The sequence below is a fragment of the Pelmatolapia mariae genome, linkage group LG15, assembly GCF_036321145.2.
Source record: "Pelmatolapia mariae isolate MD_Pm_ZW linkage group LG15, Pm_UMD_F_2, whole genome shotgun sequence".
Classification (NCBI taxonomy): domain Eukaryota; kingdom Metazoa; phylum Chordata; class Actinopteri; order Cichliformes; family Cichlidae; genus Pelmatolapia; species Pelmatolapia mariae.
In genome coordinates, this window is record NC_086240.1 from 36,395,145 (window position 1) to 36,410,641 (window position 15,497).

At 40.0% G+C, this 15,497-nt stretch overlaps 1 protein-coding gene and 2 non-coding genes across 3 annotated transcripts; all 3 read left to right on the forward strand.

The window, feature by feature from the left end:
• Window positions 1-1,243: 1,243 nt before the first annotated feature.
• ncl (nucleolin) lies at window positions 1,244-8,539 on the forward strand. Its single transcript, XM_063495794.1, has 16 exons — window positions 1,244-1,420; window positions 2,488-2,589; window positions 2,699-2,804; window positions 2,930-3,061; window positions 3,426-3,680; window positions 3,897-4,052; window positions 4,288-4,371; window positions 4,528-4,651; window positions 5,064-5,200; window positions 5,291-5,417; window positions 5,689-5,825; window positions 6,035-6,164; window positions 6,503-6,636; window positions 6,841-6,967; window positions 7,301-7,581; window positions 7,785-8,539. The coding sequence occupies exons 1-16, from the start codon at window positions 1,403-1,405 to the stop codon at window positions 7,847-7,849; spliced, it is 2,115 nt and encodes a 704-aa protein (XP_063351864.1). The 5' UTR covers window positions 1,244-1,402; the 3' UTR covers window positions 7,850-8,539.
• Window positions 3,198-3,337, forward strand: LOC134643928 (small nucleolar RNA SNORA57). The gene has a single exon (XR_010096438.1). It is a non-coding gene; the product is annotated as a small nucleolar RNA SNORA57 (small nucleolar RNA).
• Window positions 7,009-7,135, forward strand: LOC134643920 (small nucleolar RNA SNORA75). Its single transcript, XR_010096430.1, has one exon. It is a non-coding gene; the product is annotated as a small nucleolar RNA SNORA75 (small nucleolar RNA).
• Window positions 8,540-15,497: the final 6,958 nt, after the last annotated feature.

Sequence of the window (15,497 nt, forward strand, 5' to 3'; positions counted from 1 at the left end):
TCACAAGTCCAGAATGTCACAGCACGACTAAGAAAAGGGGCAAAAGTTGGACAGAATGCAACATTTTGTACAGGTAGACAGGTAGAACAATGGCTACTCTGTGAGCTTTCTGACTACAAAAGATATTGAAGTTCAAGAGAATGGTTAGATTATCATTATTATCATTATTATTACAAAGAAGAAGGGACCAATAAAGTTACATTATCTTTCTCAAATCAAAGGTAGTTGTAATTCACTGAGACTAGTCTGTAAGACCGAGTGATGTTAAATCCAATGCTGCCTCTGTGTGGTGTTGAGGGTTAATTACTCAAATGTGCTCTTCATGTTGCCCTGGGAATCAGCCGGTTGGCTCCAGGATTCAACTGTGCAACAGAAAAACAATGTATGAATATTTATATTTAAAATTATCTACAATGTAAAAGTAACTTAATGGCAATTAAAAAGAGGTTCCTTCACTGAGGAAAAAAAAAGCCTAAATATTATTATTATCATTTTAAATGCACACATCTACCAAAAAGGCAACAAATATCTATTGCTTACATCCTTCCTGTGTGTAGTCATCCTTGCAAAGGCAAACTCTGAGCATGAAAAACCCCTGTGTAGAGGGTTTTTTTATTTTTAAGTACAGTTACAGTTACATGAAATACATGTACGAAAACTGGACTGAACTACTATGTATACCCCACTTTGAAGTAGTTAGATTATACTATACTATACTAGTTGGGAACTATCACTGTTTAATAGTGTAGCGTGTACCTCGTGGTGGACTACACGTGGTTGATAGTTTGGCAACCGTGCCAAACCACGTGGCCATGTAAACAGCTGCATGGGATATGTGACAATAAGCTGTATATGGTTTATGTAGCGTTTAGTCCGGGAACTTGCCGAAAATAGTTTTCTTTAAAATTTTAACTGTAAACATCTATAACTATACGTATATTAAAAACAAAACCATGATAATAATAATAATGATATAATAGCAATGTAAATAATACATGTTCATGTTAAATACAGACTGTCATAACATTGACTTTAAAGGTTAAACACGGTAGATTTGACAGTGCTGCCTCGTATTTTTGTCATGTATTTAGTGATATAGTGAGACGAGAATAGTTATACAGTATTTCCTTAGAGTAGTAAAATTCAATGTTTCCTGTATGTGGGGTGAGGCGCGGGCACGACGCAAATACATTAGCTTGTGATTGGTAGAGATAGTCATGTGGGCGGGTCGGCGAGAGCGCGCGAAGAAGGGGAGTACCGAGCGCGTCTTCGTCGTCTCTGTCTTTCCTGTCCAATGTCCCATCGAGTAGGCAGGTCCACGTGCATACATTAGCTATTCTTTTTTTAAATTCATCTTCAGACGTCCAGCTTCTCGTGTTTTATTGAAACACACAACAGCACAATGGTGAAGTTAGCAAAGGTAAGATTACGTCATTCTATTTTAAAATAGTGCGTGCGTTTGTGATAGAAAGAGGGCTTGTGTTTACGCACGAGGCCTTTAAGCAGAAGTTGGTGCGTTTGTTAAAAAAAAAGGGGGTGAACTCGCGGAAAAAGAAAATGTCCGCTCAGGTAAAGCAGCGATTGTCGCCTCTTTTTTTTTTTTTTTTAAATGAATCAACATGGTGGTGGTGTTGCCGCATTTACTACGCCTTTTTCCGTGTGCGATCAGCCATGTTTGTGCCTCGCTTTTGGCTTTCTGGCCTGCTAAGCTAAACCGCTGCTTAGTGTGGATTTCGTGCGCGCTCTCGACTTAAGTATGGCGTATAGAAAGACTAAAACAAAATCAATTTATGGCCAGCCTGCCAACCTGTACCAACATTTGTTAGAAAACTGTTGTAAAAACCGAAAATTTGAGCACGCGGCTAGCTTAACAACTAGCATTAGCGCATTCATACCCGGACTTGATTCTAATTTACTTCATTTTGTGGAAATATTGGTAGTTCTCGGTGTGAAGTTTAAATTGCCCCACTTAAACACTTTCTGTCATGTAACGGACTTTCTAGATAACTGTTCGGGATATATGTTTATATATATATATATATATATATATATAATTCTTTCTTTAATGCTTGTCAGCAAATGGTAAAATTACCCAGCATGCTAGCTGACCGACCTCTAGAGCTCCACGTGGGTTCTGCGCCTGCTCTGAGTGACACACGAGGCAAGCAACCAAAACCGAGAAACCCCATCGGCGCGCACAGTTATCATTTGAGTGGCTTATTTTAAACCCACGTGACCGTTTGCCGTTGATGATTTAATTATTGAACCAGCAGCACGGCTCTCCTGTTTTATATTTTAACCGTGGAATTCCACGTGGCCTAAAGCCCCCTCATGTTTGCGGACATGCTGCAGCGGGTGCCATGATTGTTAGACCCTCTTCTTTACCGGAATCTATGCTTGGCTACTTTTGTTCCATTTGATCCATTATTGTTGGGTTTCAAAAACATTGGTAATAACAATTTTTGCATTCCGGGATTTCTTTTGAAGGCAGCAAATAAGCAAGCAGCTCAGAAGAAAAAAGCCCCTCCACCCCCTAAAGAAGTGGAGGAGGAATCCAGCGAAGAGGACAGCAGTGATGAGGAAGAAGAGGTACGTAGACTTTGTCTCAAGTATTTTATGGCTAGAAAATAAAATGTAAAATGTGGTATTAACTGTTTTTTATTATTATTATTTTTTTTTTTTTTTTTAAACACTGCAGGCTCCTCCACCTAAAGCGGTGAAGAAAGCCACACCAGCCAAAGGCACCAAAGTTGTTGGAAATGGCACTCCTGCCAAAAAAGCAGAAAGTGAAGATGATGATTCTGGTAAGTAATAAAGGACCAGAATGAAACTAATTGAATGATACTCATATCTCACATAACCAGTATGTAGGTGTAATTTAGTCTGGACTTTAATATATAGAGATTGACCTACTATTTATTATATATAGACGAATCATCAGAGGAGGAGGCCCCCCCACCAAAGAAGACACCTGCAAAAGCAACTCCAGCTAAAAAAGCACCAGCCAAGGCAGCTGCTGCAAAAGCAGAGGAGTCAGATGATGATGATGAGGAGGAGGATGGTAAGGCTTTTGGTATTGTGTGACTGATAGTAATTGCCGTTGTACTGTGTTTTTAACAAAACTGTCGATGGCTTCATTTTAATCTGATCCAAGTATTTGTGCTAACAGTCTGGTGATGTAATGCATCGCAAAACATCCTCCATTTCTTGGCATGCATGTGGTTGTTTAGTACTCATGTGTGTAATGTACGGAGGAAAAACAAAGACAGCGCTATGTCTTCGGTACCGGTGTGTATTTTGCTGTCTGCCGGTCCTATCCTCAATCGCTGTTACAACCTAATGCCCTTTTTTGAACTCTAAAGAGGTTTTGTTGAAAATTTCTGCAATTAAAACGAAACAAACGAACTCGTGTTTTTCTTGTCTAGATGAATCTGAAGAAGAGGCCCCACCACCCAAGAAGGCAGCCAAGCAAGCTGCTAAGCCTGCAGCAAAGCCCCCAGTAAAGGCTCAGCCTGCAAAGGAGTCCTCTGATGATGATGATGATGATGATGACGAGTCAGAAGAGGAAGCCCCTCCCCCCAAGAAGGCTACTCCAGCAAAGCCTGCAGCCAAGGCTGCAAAGGCTCAGCCTGCTAAAGAAGAGTCATCTGAAGAAGATGATGATGAAGATGATGATGATGGTAAGACTGATCCTCACATTTCTTTTTTGTTTTTAACAGGAGCCATTGTCTTTGAAATAGTTAACACTGTATGATGATCAACAAGGGACTTAATACTGATCACGTATGATGTCACCTTTTGAACTATCTGACACAGTAATACTCGTTTTCAATGCACTTGAATTCGGCCACAGTTACTGTGAGATTTACGTCTTCGGCATTGATTCTGCTTTTTAGACTCTGAAGAGGAAATGGACACTACTCCTGCTCCAGCAGCCACCAAGGCAAAGAAAGCAGGCATGGTTAAAGCCAAGGAAGAGTCTGAAGACGATGAGGAGGATGACGAAGAAGATGACGATGAGGAGGACGACGATGATGAGGAGGAAGAAGAAAGTAAGTTTGGGAGTTTAAAAAAAAATAAAAAATTTTAAATAAAAATTAAGTGAAAGTGTTATTCTCCCAGTTTTTATAAAGTCACTTAAAAGTGACCACCACCCTATATTAAAGATGTGTGTGTGCTGTAATATGGCTTATGTACTGTACTTTAGTCTTTGTTGATGATGTGGACAGTGAAGACTCACTGCTCCACTCACTTGCTGTTTTTGTCGTCATTCTCCTTTCTGACCAGAACCCACATCCACACCTGCGAAGAGGAAGGCTGAGAGCAAAAAGGACACTCCACCTGCCAAGAAAGCAAAGTCAGAAGGACAGGGTAAGAATAAATATATTCTGCCTGTTTTAATAAGCTTTCTTTACGTTTATCAACAAGAGGCTTAATGCTAATCATAAAATTCTCCTTTATGTCAGCATAAATATCAATAATGCATTTTTACACCAAAAGTAATTGAAGTGTTTTCCTGTTTGCCAGCGTTTTCTCTGTTTGTTGGAAACTTGAACTCAAGCAAAGATTTTGATGAGATCAAGGCTTCACTGAGGAAATTCTTCTCCAAGAACGGCCTTGAGATCACAGATGTCCGGTTAGGAGGAAACAAGTAAGAATTACATTTAAAACAAATCATAATAGTTAATTCCTTCTGGTTGGCTTATTCTTGCCTATCAAAATGCACTCGTTGGGTATAAGTGATTGATTTTGAGTGTATTGCAAATATCAGCTGTGTTTGACTTGTTCTGTTTGTATCACCATGACACAGTTGAGATTAACATCTGAAGACAGTTTGGCTGCCATAGCCGGTTGATAGAAACAAGTTAATGGTTTACTTAGTTTGTTAATATTTAACAGTTAACCAGCTAAATTTATGGTAAGATATTAAAGTATCCTGTCATTGTAAATGGCATGACAGCGCCCTTGTTTTATTGGTAAAGTTAAAAAAAGAAACTGGTCTGTGACACTTAAATTCATTGAAGGTGGCATGTCTGATGTTGCTTGCATTTTTAACTCTACAGGAAATTTGGCTATGTGGACTTTGCATCTGAGGAGGACCTGCAGAAGGGCCTGGAGCTCAATGGCAAAAAGGTCATGGGCCAGGAAGTGAAACTGGAAAAGGCCCGCAGCAAAGAAGGCTCGCAAGACAGCAAAAAAGGTAATGGATGTCATGAATTGAAACATTTCTTTGTGGGTGGAAAATAATTTTGTTCCTGTACTCGCACTGACACTGACATATGGCCCACAGAGAAGGACGCACGGACACTGTTTGTAAAGAACCTTCCCTTCTCCGCAACGGCAGATGACCTGAAAGAGATCTTTAAAGACGCAGTAGAAATCCGGGTGCCTCCTGGCCAGAATACTTCAAACAAAGGGTAAAAAAAGCTAGGTTGTAAATGTTTCGTACATTAGACAGTGGTTGGGAAAACTATATAAGAAGCACAGCAATTAATAATTATTGATTATCTAAATTATTACTATTAACTCAGACTCTACAAGTTTGGACTGATAATCCTAGATAGCATAGTAAACAGTTGAAGTTATGGGCAGTAGTTGTAGAACATGAACTGCTGATTACGTTTCATCATTATCACTCAGTTCCTTTTTTTAAGAGTATGTTCCATGTTTTTGTTTTGTTTTTTACAGTATTGCTTACGTGGAGTTCAAAACTGAGGCTGATGCAGAGAGGACGATGGAGGAGACCCAGGGGTCTGAAGTACTGGGGAGATCCATCATCATTGACTATACTGGAGAGAAGAGCCACATGGGAGCCAGAGCATCAGGTAAGCTTGAAATATTTTGTAGAACTGTGAGACAAACTACTTGTAACAAGCAGTTCTAATAATTTCAATTATTATAATGCATAAGTATCTATACTCTTAATGAAAGTTTCTGTGTTTGTATGGCCAATGCCAGTTCTGCAAATGTACTGATCTATAGTGAACATATAACATAAGACGGCTGAAAAATGTTTCATCTTTTCTTTTTGTAGCATCTGAAGCGGCCAGCAAAACCCTGGTCGTGAACAATCTCTCCTTCAACGCAACAGAGGAAGTGCTGCAGTCCACATTTGAGAAAGCTGTTTCTATTAGGATTCCACAGAGAGATGGCAGACCCAAAGGGTGAGTGTCTGTGTGGCCACGGGTAACCCCAACGAGGGCTTTCAATCTTTAAAATGTAGTCATGGTGTGTAAAACACCTGCGCCTTCTCTTGAGCTCCTGTAAGTCTTCCTCATGATAGTACTTGGATTCGCACGAGAAGTAGAGCCAGTGCACAGTTAGAACAGGCCTGCCCACCTACATGGGTGTTGCCTATATCTGCTGTGCGACAATTACAGTAAACTTTGTAAAATGACAAAATTAAAACATTTTAACCTTAATAGCCCTCAGCAAGACATTCAGATGAAGTATTTCAAAACAGATGTTGACTCTTTTTCTATCGTTGTTCTTCTCTCCTTAGTTTTGCTTTTCTGGAGTTTGAGAGCACAGATGATGCTAAAGATGCTCTAGAAAATTTCAACAACACAGAAATTGAAGGCCGATCAATCCGACTGGAGTACAGCCAGAGCAGAGATTGGAACAGGGGAAACTCAGGTAGGTCATGAAACCAATCAGTTGTCTTTTTAGTTAAGACTCTGCCAGCTGTGATGACATCTTGATCTCCTGAAACTCTGTGAAGATTCAAAGATAGTCAAGTCCTGAGCTGATCTTTCCATGAATTTAAATTTGTTGAATTGTTTAGATTTGCCCAAATGGGTATTATTTTGCTTATTTACATGATGCCATCTTCTCTACCAGGTCCAACTAAAACCCTGTTTGTCAAGGGTCTCTCTGAGGACACAACAGAAGAGACCCTCAAGGATGCCTTTGAGGGTGCTGTAGCAGCCAGGATAGTGACAGACAGAGATACAGGGTCATCAAAAGGGTAAGTTTGAACAGGGGCAAACACTCCTTCTCCTTCGTCAGCACTTCTCTTGAGCACCGCTCTGTCTAACAATGACAGTGTACGGTTTCGTATGAGAAGGAGAGCAAAGTCGCAGTTAAACAGGCAGCTGCCTTAGTGGCAGTTGCCCATGTCTGATGTGAAACAGACTCGATGTGGTTTGAATTAGACTACTTTGCTCAGATGAATTATTTAAAAACCAGTACTTCACCCAACAAAGTAAAATAGTTTAATTCATGGCACTGCATTAGAATTACATTTATTAATTAGAATCATTTTCCATTATCTCGTCCCCTAACCTGTCTGGCTCTATAGTTTCGGCTTTGTGGACTTCAGCAATGAGGACGACTGCAAAGCAGCTAAGGAGGCAATGGAGGATGGCGAGATTGACGGCAGCAAGGTGACTCTGGACTACGCCAAGCCCAAGGGTGAAGGTGGCTTCCGTGGAGGCCGAGGTGGTGGCGGCTTCGGCGGTCGAGGTGGCGGCAGAGGAGGCCGTGGTGGCTTTGGCGGTTTTGGTGGTCGTGGTGGCGGTGGAAGAGGACGAGGAGGACCTCGTGGAGGTGGACGCGGAGGCGGACGCGGCGGTTTTGGAGGTAAGGGATTAAACTCCTAAACCTGTGGCTACTATGGTCTTCTTTTAACTGACTTACAGCTTTAAGCCGGTAGATTTTTACATTTGTTGTTCCAAGAGTTAACTGAAACAGAGCGATGTCTAAGTGGGCCTCTTTATCTTTGTTTTGTAAAATAGCTAAACATGCTGCCTGGTAGATTAAGTTGCCCGTCTTTCTTGTTTCAGGTGGAAGAGGTGGCGGTGGTTTTGGAGGCAAACCCCAGGGGAAGAAAATAAAGTTTGATGACTAAAGTCTTAGTCTATTTTACTTTTTGAAAGGACTCTGGTTGCATCAGTTTTCAGAGCTTTTGGACATTCCACAAAGCGTCATTGGTATATATTTAACTGTTAATGGGCATTTTAGCCCTTTATTTAGACCCCTCAGACCTTCCATCCCCCTTCTGTGCCAGAATGGTACTTCTGACCTTTTCAGCTTAATCAAGACGTGAATACTGAATGTCCTAAATGCAAACCTGCACCTCACGCCCCTGAAGCACACTTGCTTTTCTGGAGGAATAAAATGGAACGGATCAGGTTCGCTGTGAAAAATATGCTTGGTTTTGTCAGATACATTGTGTAAATTTAAACCGTTTGTATGATTTCGTTTTACCTTTTGTAAAAAGAAATACACTTGTATCCATATGTTTTGTTCTTATTTTGTCACTTAGTTTACTTTAGAAGCTAATTTTTACTGTAATGTGCAAAGCATATTTTGATAAGAGTTGAGTCCTTGCTCATGAGTTGGATGTTGAGAATGACAAATGTTCACATTTTTGCTTGTTTTGTGGGATGCTGCCGATGTCTGAGTTGCAGATGAAAGACCTCTAATCTATGTAACATAAAATATTTGTAGTGCATTGACTAATTTTTTTTTTTTTTTTTTTTTTCCCCCATCTGACGATTTTCAGACGATTAAAACCTTGTATGTGGTGATTTTTAAATGACTCTTGCAATAATTTGTCTTCAAAGTCATGTCCTTTAGACAGTGTCCACTTTCACTAGTGCTGATCAGTTTCTCTTGTCAATGGGATATGTGCAGACTTTATGTTGTCTCTAATTAAACCACTACTCAAAAAAAAAACAAAAAAACTTCAGTTCCAGCTAAAGTTATCAAACTATAGACCAATCTTCCTCTAATTTCAAAAGTTCGTAAAAAACTAACATAGTTTGAGAAGGAAATAATCTCTTTGATGTTTCAGTCCGGGTTTACTGACGGAAACACACCATAGCACAGAAACCATACTGGTGAAGGTTATAAATATCTTCTGGCCTCTGAAAGTGCACTGTGTACTTGTTCTGTTACACCTCAGTGCAGTGTTTGATAATATTAATCACAATATTCTACTACAGAGATCCTGTTAGTATTAAAAGATGCACTCCTGTGGTTGCGGTCACATATCTGATAGACAGTTGTGTATTTAAATTGGGAGTAATTTTATTTAACATAAGTTGGTCACAGTGTTCTGTGCTAGGATCAGTTCTATTTACATTATACATGCTTTCCTTTTACAAGGTAATATTAGAAAACAATGCATATAGTTTGATTGCTGTGTGGATGATACTTTTATAGTTTTATGTATCCATGAAGTGAACTAAAGGCTTGTCTTAAAGGCCTGAATCACCCATAAGTTCACAAGAAATTGAGGTTATTGTAATCAGCCCTAGAAATTGCAGAAACAGTTTAATTAGAATTACTGAATGCACGCATCATAAACAGGCTGTTCTGAAAGTGCTGAAATCCAAAGCACTAAAGCACAGATGAGAAAGAGAGATCCTATTTCTTCAATGTTGGTTTCTTTTTATTGGCCCCTTGTTAAAGACCTCATAATACGGAAATATCATAATCAAGCAATTCACGCTCAGACTGCTGGTTTACTTGTGGGCCTCCTTGTGGAAGAATCTCCAAGTTTGTATTCAGGAAACAAACCTTTCTGCTTTAAAGATTAGTACATCAATGCAGATGGCTGTCCGTCCCCAAGCCTGCTTCTACTTGAGGTTTCCTCCTATTACAAGGAGTTTTTCCTTCCCACCATTGCAAATTGCTCACTCATAGAGGCTTGCTCCATTATTGGGATTCTCTCCAATACCTTAGAGTGTGAATTGACGCTATTCACAATTTGTTACATTATTTTGGATGTTTGTGATCTGTAGGCCAGCTGACATGGGAATGAGCAGTTTTTTTTATTTGTTGTTTAACTATGAAACCTAAAACCTCTGGAATGTATGTATGGTGTTCATATTGAATATACAGAATAAGAAAGATCTGAATAGAAAAATGGGGTTTGTTGTGAGAGGATCTGGAGGACTGCAGAGCTAAGAGCCCTGACATTATGGCGTCAGGACAATAATCTCCCTTTTAACATCAGCAAGAACAAGGATCCAGGACCTCTACAGACAGCACTGTAGGAGGAAGGCCCCACAGATCCTCTCTTATCCCACTCACCACAGCCATACACCTCTCACACTCCTTCCATCAGGTAGGAGGTACAGGAGCATCCAGACTCGCAGCAGCAGATTCAGGGACAGTTTCTACCCACAATCTATCAGTTCTACTGAACTACTGAAATATTAGACAGTTGGTGCAATCACTGCACACACTGTACATGTAAATACATTACCTCTGCACTACAGCCACCACAGTATTTTTAGTAATTTATATTTATATTTTCTTTATTTATATATTTTATTCATGTTACGTATGTGTAATTTGGTTTTTTTGGTTTTTTGTTTTTTTAAGGGGCTATGACCTAAGAATTTCATTGCTGGTAGTGACGTGCCATTGTTACCTGTATATAACTAATTAAACTTGGACTTGATTTGATTGAGCTTTATCCCAAGAAGCTATAGCCTATGCATGATGACACAGTGTCACTAGATTATCCTCTCGGCTCTTAAAAGTCATTCGGGCTCCAAAGCAAAGTTTTTGCTAATCGTCATGAAAGTTAAGCGTTAAAGATTTCATCTCATAAAAGCAGATTAGTTTAAAAAGGATTTCTTTCTTTAATAATACAACACAACAAAGCATACAAACTGAACACACTGGGGCCAAGTTACTTAATAAATGTTTGTCTCCTAATGACCTGCGAGTATGAACTCTGCTGCTTTAAGCACGGAGCAAGGGAATTAAAACATGGATACCAGTCGCTCAGGATACAAAAACTCTTATTGTTATCTTTACACAGTTGATACCTGTGAAAAATGTATCGAAAGACTTGAACATTGTGACATTCTTTCAAATTAAATCAAATACACCTGTGGCTGTGGCAACCCCCCTTCTGAATCAGGGAGCAGCCAAAGGTAGCTCTAAGTCGATAAAATGCTTGTTGGGAACACTTGCGGTTTATTTTACCTCCTACAAAGTGGACAACAAGCACGATGAGGACTATGGGAATATCAGGCTTTGATCCTAAAATAAAACACCATAAAAAGATTCCAAAGAGTAGACAAGAAGGGGATTCTTTTGTCTGAGGATCACGTCACAGGAGTGCTTTGAATACATGTTGAGATACTGCTGTACTAAATAAGTCAACCACATGGTGCCGCTAGAGGGCAAGCCGACTGAAGCTGAGGCGCAAATAAGCCTGAGAGATTTGCACTCAGTACGAATCAACTCGTCTTAACACGCTTTACCACAGATGTAATGGATGTCTGATAGAAAGCAGTACTTTATGCAGATTGCCAAAATCATATAATACAGCAGCCAGCTTCGAATCTGACCCAGGGGTTAGGCACAAAAAGTGATTGCTTGTATTCAAACAGTGATACAGTTAGCCTATGTCAAACAAATCTCATGAATGATGTTAAGCCACTTTGAGCAAACAACACAAACAACATTCCTGCCACAAGCCAGAAGCTGCAATCAGATTTTAGCAAAGTGACTCCTGTGTATGCTTTATTTATCTAAAAGGCAAAAGGTGTGAGTGACATTAAAAATGTATTTTTGTTAAGGGCAGAAGAGGTTCTAACACATATAATATAAACGTTCTATTTTCTCTCTCCCCATCATCTTGTGTATCTTCAATGATCAACTATCAAATAAAGGCAAAAATGCTAAAAAAGTCATCTTAAGAAGCAAAAAAAGTTATGTAATCCAGGCAGGTAGGTGACAAAAACTATCAGCAAACAGCACTTCTATAAAGGACGGGCTGTTACTGTAACTCTGATCTCTGATTGTTCACATGTAAGAGGACTCGGTGCGACCTGACTCTGAGTTCCTGTGGCAGGAGTGTCTTTTGTCAGTGACACCAGCAGACAGGAGACGGCGCCATGCTGCCATCAGATGGCTCTCCCAGCTGAACAGGGATCTTTGTTCCTGTAGGTGCCTGGGCAGGAGGCACTGATGATGGCACCACTGAATACCTCCATTGAGAGGTTTGTTGTACCACCCCCAACCCCTCCCTGCCTTCAACACTGACAGAGGTCACGCTAGCGTTCCTCTGTGGCCTTGTGACGGTCGTCCACAGTGACTGCCGTGCTTTCTTTTCTGTTTCAGGACTCTGTTGTAAGCTTATGCGGACAGACAGGAAGACACATAAATAAACACTGAGTGTTATCTCATCTGATAATCAGCTAATCTAAATAATCTCGCTCTAGTTCTCTTCACTTATGTACAGCACTTACGTACAGCACAGATAATGATTGTAAAGATTGTGGGGTTTTTTGTATGCCACTTTATCCATCCAAAACACATATTTTTGAAAGAAAAGGTGCAAGCTTTATTAACTTTATTGTTTTTGTACAGTGTTTTTTTGTCTCAAATATAAGGCCCGGGGACCAGAATCGGCCAGGCAAAGCCTTCAATCTGGCCCACCGGAAGGCTTTGGGAAATGTGAAGGAGTGAATAGAATTTGAACTTTAAATTGCATTTTCATAAGTTGGACAGCTTTTTCTATTGACAAACACCTCCCCAACTGCCATTCATACTACACCAAAAAGTTAAGAAATACAGGAGGATTACAACCCAAATCCTAGCCTACCCTAATCCTAACCCAGTATCAATATTGTTCCACAGTACTGCCCTACAAACATCTATGACTTTTTCACTACAATAGTATCATTTTTACATTTCCTGGATGTTTGAAATACTGAAAAAAATGTGCTTGGTTTTTCATTCGTGGGTATTACGATGGCTCTGTTTTACTGCTGCTTTTACATCCTTAAACAAACACTGGGATCACCTCCAGTGTCATGTCTTACAGGAAAAATGTAAAAAGTCTCTGTAACAGGGTTTATAGGGCACTACCGTGGAACCGTAATAGTGACACTGACTGATCAGCACCGTGATATGCGTATCTGTATTTGCAAATTGTTTGCACTCGTGCCTGAGTGCAAATAGTTTCTGTGTGTGTCAAGGACGCATCAGTTTACATATCTGACTCACTGGTATGCTGGATAGCAGTTTCGATTAATATACACTGGTATACTGTTATATAGCAGTGTGATTTTCTGCCTTGGGCCAGTGACAAACACCTATTAGATATGCAGTTTATTTCCAACTTCTCAGCCTGTAGACAACTCTTAATCTAAGTCTATGCAAAGACATTCCCATCTTTCATTATGTCAATGCTGCTGCTGTAAAGGTCTTTGAAGAAAATAGAGGGTTGGTGTGAAGGTTCGCATCCCTGTCCACCTCACCCATTGGCCACGCTGACATCAAAAGCTTCCTCCAATTGATAACAGTCACTGTGGTGAGAAATTCACTTTAGATTAAAGTAAATGTCGGCCAGTGGTTGATAAGCCTGTGTTTTCTTTTCTTGTCACTTTGGTTGGGAAAATCTCGGAATGTGTGTTGGAAGTTCAGCAGAGCGTACTGGGTTTCCTGAATGTTTACCTCCTTTAGCGTTTCTCTCAGTGTAGAGGTTACAAAGGTAGTGAAGTAAGAATCGGTTGCTTTGCTGTGGCTGTTTTGCTTGCTTGGGTGCGTGGGCTTAACAGCTGAAAAATAGGAACACAATTAAAATACCTTTGGTTGTAGGAGGTTCTCACCATTTCCATTGTACATTGCAGTACAATCACTATTTACTGAACTCCGTGTAAACTAGTTGTCACTCCCTGTTCTCTATATGCAGTGTGGAAAATTAAAACTCAGCTATTGCTGAGTCCTATTGTCAGCTCATAGTCAATAAAACACACCGATACAGCAAATTCACAATGGGGAGATTTTGGTTCCGATCCTTTGTGGTTTTGACTTCCGATCACTCTGTTTAACAAAGGGGAAAGAGATAAAACTTAAGCTATGGTTTTTGTGCCGGTGAGTGTGTCCTGGTGAAATACAATATAGAGAAGGCAAATTCCATTTCTGCATGGCTTCTGTTGTCCTGAAAGAGATCGTGGAAAACAAGGGGGTATTTGTTTCCTTTTGTGATGCCCTCGTTATCTTTTTGTGAGATAGCTTCACTGCAGTGTAACAGTCTCAGCAAGCGGACTTGTTGAAAAGAGACGCGGTAATAAGAAGGGGACACGTGACAGAAAAAGTGGGAAATGCCACAAGTAGCCAGCGCATTTCTGAAGACAAATACAAAAGAGGAAAAAGGGGCACAAAGTTCAGTGAAAGCCTGAAGTGTTTGTAGTTTTTTGAGATCCTTTCCACCTTCTGTCAAAGATAGATCCTTTGGGGGTTGCATCAGGAAAACCATCCGGCATAGGAATCTGCCAAATCAGATAGGCAGGGTGTTACCTGCAGTGGCACACCCGTGTCATCAAGGGAGCAGCTAAAAGTCGTTTATTAACAGGCTAGAATCCAACCTGCTGGATTATACAGCACACAGCTAGTGGAAATGGATTGGGATTCATGTAGGGTTTTTTTTAGTCTAACTTACTACTTAAAGAGCTTTGAGCTTTGGCACAGAATACTATGTATTTTATGCCTTTTTTAAGCACTTTATCTTTCACACATTTATTAATTTTTATTGAGCATGTCTTTGGATCGGCCCTTAATCCCAACTCCCCTCCCAAGCGAGAATTCTCTACTGTAGGCACATTGAACGTCTAATGTATCTGTTAAAGTATATTCCTTTGGTTTTTACTTCCACGTAGTTTCTATTGGGAAGATCAATCCACTGTTGTTGGATTGATCTTATTTTCAGACATTTGATGTAGATAAAGTCAAACACAGTGTCAATTGTCATGATATTTATTTACAGATGGCATTCTCTGTACATGACGATTTTTACGTATATTTACATTATGTAGACACAACCACCACCAACCACAATCGGTCATTTACATTCCTTTATCGTCCGTTGCCTTAAGTTAAAAGTAAAAGGCAGGCCCCCCTTTTCTCGGGAGACGATTAAATTAACATGTCATAATGGTCGTACCAGCAAGAATTTAAGTTCACAGTGTCATTGTAAACCCCTCAACCAAATTCACGTCAAGTATATCAGCACATTCAAATCAACAGAAAGCATGTATGTAACAAGTAGTTTTTTCCCCCAGATAGTTAGCATATATGTAAAAGAGCTCCAGATCAAGTCAGCGAGTGTAGGGAATTCTACAGTACAGACAGTATCAATCTTACTTTAGGAGCAGGTACTGCATAGGAAGGAATTGACATGATATAGTGACCAAACGTGACCAAAGACAAAAGAGTTTTTGTCCAAATCATTGAGGTAGAGAGAGTTGTTTGTTTCTCTGCATGACATCCTTGTCCACATGAACGCAATGTGCAGCACTTTGAAGACTGCTAGCATAACTGCAGGCTGTACCCTGGCTCCTAGGGCGTCCCACTAATACTAGCTGCCTCTATATTTTTGATATTCACCCAAGAAAACATGATTTCCCACGATTAATCCAAAATAAAGACATAATATATAAAATAAAAGGCATTTAGGATTTTGTTCACCACCACAATTAATTGTTTTCACATTAGTGGGTTCAGTGTGATTTGGTGGTGTTGTG

Excerpts from the sequence above, each read along its gene's own strand:
- ncl (XM_063495794.1), top strand. Across the intron at positions 3,062-3,425 it reads TGATGATGAGGAGGAGGATG|ATGAATCTGAAGAAGAGGCC; the intron begins GTAAGGCTTTTG and ends TTTCTTGTCTAG. Across the intron at positions 6,968-7,300 it reads GATACAGGGTCATCAAAAGG|TTTCGGCTTTGTGGACTTCA; the intron begins GTAAGTTTGAAC and ends CTGGCTCTATAG.